Below are 8,374 nucleotides of genomic sequence, written 5' to 3'. Positions count from 1 at the left end.
CAGAGATCTGAGGAAAACTGGTTCTTCACACGACGTTTCATGTGTGAACAGTAGAGGTGGTTTCATTTTCACATGTAGGTGTTGCAGTGAGGATTGCAGGGAGACATTTGCTGAATAGCTGCAGCTCTGCTCCTGTAGACTGCCTCTGAATGTGTGTGTGGTGATAAAGTCACTTTAATTAAATGTCACCTGTCAGGGAAAACTTTGTGTTGACTGAAGAAAGTTCACTTCTCTTTCATTGCAGCTCCACTCTTATTTTTGATGCACTCATTTGTTTCATAAATGATTTCAATGATTTTGCCACAGCTCTGCATTGTCAGGTCGGAGCATGTGTGCTTTTGATGAAATGCTGATATGATGACGCTTGATTGGGGAAAGATTTCCACAGGTGGTGTTGTTGGTCTCCTTCTTCCAGTTTTCTTGTTGCTGCCTCTCTCCTCGCCTCAGTTGCTGCAGCTGTATCATGTATGTTGTTATGTTACATACAAAGAGGAATTTGTGACATTAAAGAGTAAAGATTCTTCTAATTGTTTTCATCTCATCTCCTACTGCTTTAGTCTGCGTGGACAATATATGAGTAAATCATTACCAAGCCAGATTATATTTGGAATATTTCAAACAGAGGACATTACAGTGAAATCTGCTTTCAATGTGACATTTACTTTGATCCTTTAAGACACAGTTTATACATCAGACAAGCTGTTTGCAGAGCGATTAAATGTTTGATATTGTTGTTAAAGTTGTACAGATGAGCGTTAATCACCAACAGCTTCATTAATGTGGATGAACTGGACGGTTCCAGGGAAACTATCAGGATCACACGCCTCCAGTGGTCACTGTGAGTAACTACAACTCTGCACATACAATAATTAAGATGAAGAAATGTTTTTATTGTAGAAAGATGAACCAAATGTAGTTTGACTCTCTGACAAACGATGGCAAGATAAAAGTAGTTTGTTAAAAAAGACACAAAAATGGTAACAATGCAAACAAATACAAACAACAGCATATCCTGATATGAGGCTCACAGATCAGGATCAGTACAATACGTAGCAACCGACATTGATGTTGCCATGGTGACCGCTGCTATATATAGTGTTTCTGTTACCTCACTTGTCTTAAACATCAACGCTGGCTGTTTTTCATTTTACTAATGAGTCCACTCTCTTCCCTCACTTTCGTCTCTTCCTCGTGTTTGAGCTCCTCTCAGAGAGGATTTAAGAAAGAGCTTTGATGATGGCTGTAGCTCAGGAGACAGAGCAAGGCATCTAATGATCAGAAGGTTGGTGGTTCAATCCCTGACTGCTCCAGCTGGCACGCAAAGTGTCCTTGAGCAAGACACTAACCCTCTCCGATGCATCCATCAGAGTATGAACGTGTTAAACAAGAATCAGTCCATTCACCATGGAAATATCAAAGTAGAAAGTGATGTCAGTTATGATTGGCTGCACAGCTGGATCACATGACCAGGTGAGTGGTACAAATAACAGGAAGCTTCTCTTGTGGCTTTAATAATCATTTGAATTGATAACTTGTGATTTACAGACTGTTCTTTATCTTTTCATTGTCGTCTGAAACACAGAAAAATATCAATGTTGGAAAATATGACATTTATATCTAGTTTCTACAGGATGGTTTAATTCTCCAAAGGCCACCACAGACATGACAAAGTTATTTCATCATTATAATGCACAAAAACAAAAAGCAGGATGAGCCCTGCTGCTCACCAAACTTTTGTGTTGAATAATAATTTGTGAATCATTTAGTTTAAAACATCAACTGACTGAATCCATGAATCTCATCATGTGTTTCTGAGTGAAAGACACAGACATGAACAGACTGAACTGTTTCTCTAACAGGTAAGACTAACTACAAAGAGTCAATTCATACCTAAGTGTGCCAAAAAAGTCTGAAATACCCTTCATGAAACCAGTCGATGGATCCCAGAACCCAAATCCAGGATAAAGAGGTTCAGTGAATGTGGTGTGGAAGGTGTGGAGGTGGATCAGAGAGTCAGAGGAGACTCTGTAGAAGGACAGAGTGCCAGCAGGACAGTCCACACACACTGCTACTCTGTTAGAGACAGAGGAGGAGGAGGAGGAGATGGGTGTTTCTCTGTTATTGTGCCACACAGAGGAATAATGATCAGAGCAGCAAAGACTCCAGGACTGATCATTTCCACCAAACACACACTCATCACTCCTTCCTTTCCTTTTGATTCCTCTGTAACTCACTGATATCCAAGCCCTCCTCGTCCACTCGACCTCCCAGTAACAGCGACCAGTCAGACCATCTCTACACAGCAGCTGTTCACAAACATCAAATCTGTCTGGATGATCAGGATGTGACTGAAGCTCCTCCACATGTGTCACCTTCCTGTTGTTGTCAGACAGTTGGAGCTTTGTGTTCACTGTGTTTGTGTCGATTGTGAGTTGACAGGAATCTAAGTTCAAAATACTTATTAAATACATACATCATTGATTTAATGCCAAATAATTTCATTTCCAACATTTACAATAAATTAATTAAAAATTTAATGATTTTTAAATAAATGTAATTAATCAATTAATAACACATTTAATTAATTATTTAAGAATCTATTTATTTAATTCATTTGGGCCCTTCTAGCCCTGCAGCTGTGCATGTGCTCACATATCCACTGGTATGTGTCCTACAGGTATTCTCACAGCAGTGCTGCTGAACATTAAATGACCAGCAGATGTCAGTTCTTCATAATAAGCAGTTAAACTTTGTGTGATCTGCCTTTGGGTGAAGCAACAAAGCCGGAAAAATTGGACACATTCACAGAGCTTTACCACACCATCACTAGACAACAATGGAATTATTTTAACTAAAAACAAATAATCAGAAAGTCTTCTGCCTGGTCTCGTACCTCTGTGTTTCTGTAACATGAATAATGAGCTGAAATTCTCCTCACGACACCACCGATCAGCTCGAAGGGCCCTCGAGTTTACCTGCATGCATCCTGTTCACCTGTCAGCTGTTTAACACCTGCTGCTTATTCAGCAAACACGCCCACATTACCTGGTGACAGTCACAGTTTAATGCGGGCCGCTGTTTGTCAATATAAAATAGTTTAGTTCCAATATTGTGCACATAATTTGCAAATGCACCATATTTTACAGACCATGAGGCTCACTGGATTATAAGGCGCATTAAGCGAAACAAAAATGTCGCATGAGTCAAACTTTACTCAGCTCATTCTTCTTGCTTCCTCCACTTCCGTACCATTGATTCATTCATGTTTAATTCTCTCACAGCTGCTTTATTCCCATGTTGGGAAGGGCGATGGACACTAAGATAACTACAGAATACTTTATAAGTGAACCTGATGCTTTAATCAGGATTTGGGCTATTTGTATTTAAATTAAATCAGTAATATAGTTCTGCCACTTATCTGCTCTAATGACTGGAAATCTGATATCCAGTCACCAGCACAGCTCACTCACTTACAGTCACTGACTTCACTGTTTTTGCTCCTGAGCAAATCAGTTTGTTTTAGATTAAAGTTGTTTCATAACTGCATCATTTTACTGAAGTTTAATGTGTCAGCGGAGCACATGTGGAACTGAACCATTCGCTTGTCTTAATTATCTGATGTTTATATGTGTTACACTTTTTTAATCTTTAATTTTAAATTGAAACTAACATTTAAAAACATTTGGTACAACGTGGAAAGAGGAAGAGTATTTCCAGCAGGAGCAGAAACGTCTGACTCAGCATGACGATGCTGTTGGTGGATACTGAAGAGCTCAGCCTGTCAAGACAGGATTAGGTTATTGTTTTTAAACATGTTTATTCAATTATATTCTGAGGCCAGTTATCTGGTATAATCTTTGGAAGTCTATTAAAATAAAAATGAAATCAGATGTGTGGTCTTTTGGTTGTTTTTGTTTTGTTCAATAAGCAGATGTTGGTGTTTCAGCAATGCAGTAACTTAAGTTTAAAAGGCTTGTTAGAACCTATGAAACACATCATACAGACTTGTGGACATTAGAAGACGACTAATAATCATCATGAATAAGACTAAAGGCAGGAAGGTGTCCTTTATAACTAATAATATTAATAACTAATAATATTAATATCATAGTCTGTCTGCAGCTGAGACAATACAAACTCAAACTGTGGGGAGAAGATTATATCACTTCAGTTTAAATTGACCTTAAGCACCACATTTTCACAGACTTCTTTATTTACAGCATTTTTTACGTGCTGTATAGATTATACAGTTAGGTCCATAAATATCTGGACAGAGAGAACTTAGTTTCTGATTTTGGTTCTGTACATACACTAAAATCTATTTTAAATGAAACAACTCAGATGTGTTTGAAGTGCAGACTTTCAGCTTTAATTCAGGGGGTTGAACAAAGAGATGCAGAAGAATGTGAGGAACTAAAGCATGTTCAACACAATCCCTTCATTTCAGGGGAAATGTGGAGGAAAAATTAGAAAAATTAAATAACTTAATTAAATTAATTAAATCATAAGATTGTCAGCTGATAACCAGCTTCATGCGACCGCTTATCCTGGTCCCAGTGTTAGGGTCAGTGAATCCAGTTAACAGAAAGATATCCTGGATATACTCGACTGACTTTTTAGACTCAAGATTAATAATCATAATAAAAATTATAGTCTAACATCCAGAAATCTGCACGATGTGTTTCATTATGTCTAACAAGCCTTGTACAGTTAAAGCTAACAGTTACTACATGCATCAGTACATTTCTATATTTTTATATCTATAAAAAGAAATCTGACACTTGCGAGACTTTATCAAAGCTGTGAGCATCACAGCAGAGGCCTTTGTGTCAAAGTAGCTGAGGATCAAACAGAAAAACATGAAGGTTTTCCTGGCCTGGGATTTTATACAAATATTCTGCAGTACATCAAAAACAAAAGAAAACCATTAATGAACATATGAACATGACCTGATGCTGCTGACGTGAAGCAGAGCAAAGTTACAGAGGTTTGATTACAGACACAGCTGAGCGTTTTGCAATTTTGCATCATTTTAAAAAGTTTAAATTTGTTCAGTATTGAACGGCAGAAACGAGGCTTTGTTTTCAGAAGTAAGTAAAAGAAAAAAAAACAGCGGCCGACAGGCTGTAAGAACGGTAGACTTGTGCGTAACAAGCAAGCGAATAATGCAGAAAACAGGAAACTGTTCTAGAAGTACAGAGAGAGAGAGAGAGAGAGAGAGAGCTGTGCATGAAGTGTGATTTTATCCTGGTGGCAGCAAAACAATCAGAGGGAATTCATGACGATGTTTATGTGAAGCGTAGTTTGGAGCTTCTTTTGATGCTGGTTTACTCAATATTGTTTGGAGAGACATCAAACCTGTAGCTTCAGAATCAGCTCAAAAAGGGCGTAAACACAAAGCGCGGAGCCGCCGAAACATCAGAATCAGCGAGCTGTCGGCTTTCAGCTCGTGTCCGTGCAGTCAGGTGAGAAAGTCACATCTCACTGATTCTGATGCGTCGGCGGCTCCGCGCTTTGTGTTTACGTCTTTGTGCAGAATCCGTGTTCCTGCTCTCATTTACTGTTTTAGCTGTTTGGTGGTTGTTGAAACTTTGGGAGGTTTAACCTGAGATTCTGGCGTTTTGGCCAAAATAAATTTATATTAAAAATCGATTCAGGATTTTAATGAATCGATATCACGTTATCCAAGCCAGAATCGATTTTAATCGATAAATCGATAATCAAAACCACCCCTGATGCATATACACGGGTCACACTGCTTATTGAAACCCCCAAAGATCAGATCTGAATCAGACAGGTTTCTGTTTTCAAAGTTTAGACTTTGCTTCTATTGGACTTTTTATCAGTAACACGTGCTTACTTTCTGCAGGAACAGTTGAAACTAACATAAATAAATAACTCAAGAGGTGATAGTCAGCAGGGGGTTTACAAGTTGTGGCCGCGTTGTCGGCGGTATAAGCTCGACCACTTGCAAGGTGAGCTGGCAGACATCACTGAACTCATCAGAGATGATTAGGTTCATTTTGACAAAGTGAGCAGATATTTAACCTCCTAGGACCTGGCGTCCACATATGTGGACATCACAATTTGGGTTGTTTAGACCAAAATACTACATTTTGCTCTACAAGGGCCTGATATCCACTTACGAGGATGTTATACTGCCACTGTGCTATCGAAATTTTAGACAAATATCCTCATATGTGGCTCTCATTTTTCTCAGAAACAAAAAATGTGGTAATTCTTTGTTTTTACATTCATCAGGTCCCAATCAGCCCAAATATCAAAGAGAAATTAAAAATGAATGCCACGGAGGAGTTTGGGTCTTAGGAGGTTAAAGATTGTGCCACTACATTCTTGTCTAGAAGATATTAAAGTGTATTTGGTGACACACAAAAAAGGGTAAAGTTTAAGTATAGCTTGGGTCCACACATGTCCAAACCCTGGTGTGTAGGCCTACTTAGTTTTGAGGAATTGTCATGGGACCGGGGTCTGGGTGACCCAGGGCCTGTAAGAAGTTATGGACATGTGTGTTTTTGGTGCTGCTGTCTCCTGTTTCCATGTTTGTGTATCTAGGTGTGTGTGTGTGTGTGTCAGCCAGGAGCCTGGCCACACCTGCGGAGGAGAATTACTCACACCTGCAGCTGATCAAGCCTCGTCAGAGGAGCTACTTAGGAGTGTGGTTGTCTCCGATGCTGGATCATTGCGTAACTTCACGTTAGTCTCTTGGCGAGTTAGTTAAGGTTAGTCTGCTGCATTGTGGCGTTGCTGACGGCTGCCTCTTTGTTATTCCCCAGGAGGAGTGTGGAGACGAGAGGGCAGCGAGCACGGGGTGCTCAGACACTGAGGAGCGGAGACAAAGAACACTAACACTGGCAAGAGGACATGTCAGAGTCGGGAACGCACTGGGGATTTATTGTTGTTTGGATTATTTAGCATCACTGTAAATAAACGCACTGACCTCATCAAAGAGTCCAGCATCGGGGTCCTCCTTCCCCTCATCATAGTCTGCCACGCAGGCCGTGACAGAAAAGCCCACTAAAAGAACGCCCACCAGACCAAAGCAATGGTTTTGACTTGATCAGCATTAACCCCGCCCCCTGACTTTGATGGGTGAAGCTGACAAAATGTGGGAAAGTTCAAGGGGGCCGAATACTTTTGAAAGCCACTGTAAAGTTCACTATCAGTAACATCATAGCACCACCCAGCTGTATAGCAACTCCGTCATGCTAGCTAGTAGCAGTACGAGTTATTGTAACTGACTGTAAAAAGTCAGCACAAGGAAAATAAACTCCACCTAAACTTGGTTTATATCTGACCCAGACAGACTGCAGGTCATAACTTCTTACCTGAAGTTCAGTTCACCTGACACTCGGACCGGCAGCCGCCTCGGGTCTCTGCTCCTCCTGCCTCCCCTTTCCCTCATCCACCTGCTGCCTCTGTGGAAGCTCCGCCATAGCCACCACCAAACAACTGACTTATTTCTACACATCGACCAGCATCCGGCCAATCCACCACCTTCCATTGTTATACCGTTACAAGAAAATAAAAAAACATCATCAGCCCATAAAAATGAAAAATCACCATCAGTATGCCCGATGGCCAGTCCAGCTATGGTCGTGCCATCAGTTAACCCTTCACGTGGCAGCTGTGACACGCGTGCCCAGGGTTGCCGACCCCTGCTCTAAAGCATCTGATTTGGATTCCTGAGATCAAATATTTTCCTTTGGCTTTGTTTTCTTCACATTTGTGGCTTTAATGTAGTGTTACATCCTGTTTGTTTGCTTCCCTCTGTATACATGTCCAGATTCACTGTTATGTTTCTATTCTTACATTGCTGTGTGATCACGGTTCCCTCTGCTGACTGATGTGACCTTTTGTATCTCACACTGATACTTGTCATATTTGTATCTGCGCCTAAAAGATAAAAAGTTTTCCATGCTAAAACACAGCTCCACCTCCTGCAGTTCTCCCTCTGAACCACTAGATGTCTCTGTTATCTAAATGAAGACGTGCAGCACAGCAACCACAGCAGCGCTCAGATCACACGTGTCCTGTTATTATGTATAAAAGCATGAAACAGGTGAGACAGGTGGGATCAATATTAATGTTGTGGAAATATATGAAAAAGCAACAGAAGAGTGAAAACATTTCGTGTTTCTAGAAAGATCTTTCAGCTCACAGCTGCTCACAGACTGTATTTACAAGTGACAAACTGCAACTCTACAGTACATCTACAGTATATATCAAATATATTCTGTATTCAAATCTATTGAGTGATGTTTGAAAGTCTTTCCAGGTGAGTTTGATCCAGGAGGGTCTGAAGCCAGAGTCAGACAGAGACTGTGCAGAGACTGTAGAAGGACAGAGCAGCAGC

At 40.4% G+C, this 8,374-nt stretch overlaps 1 protein-coding gene across 1 annotated transcript; it reads right to left on the bottom strand.

Annotated features, from left to right (window-relative positions):
- Nucleotides 1-1,811: 1,811 nt before the first annotated feature.
- Nucleotides 1,812-2,471, bottom strand: LOC146676572 (stonustoxin subunit beta-like). The gene has a single exon (XM_085402188.1). The coding sequence runs from the start codon at nucleotides 2,469-2,471 to the stop codon at nucleotides 1,866-1,868; it is 606 nt and encodes a 201-aa protein (XP_085258314.1). The 3' UTR covers nucleotides 1,812-1,865.
- Between the last annotated feature and the right edge of the window lie 5,903 nt (nucleotides 2,472-8,374).

This window comes from Rhamphochromis longiceps, linkage group LG3 (assembly GCF_057381845.1).
Source record: "Rhamphochromis longiceps isolate RC_006_pf linkage group LG3, R_longiceps_female_GT1.1, whole genome shotgun sequence".
Taxonomy (NCBI): Eukaryota; Metazoa; Chordata; class Actinopteri; order Cichliformes; family Cichlidae; genus Rhamphochromis; species Rhamphochromis longiceps.
This window is presented reverse-complemented; position numbering and strand designations above follow the sequence as displayed.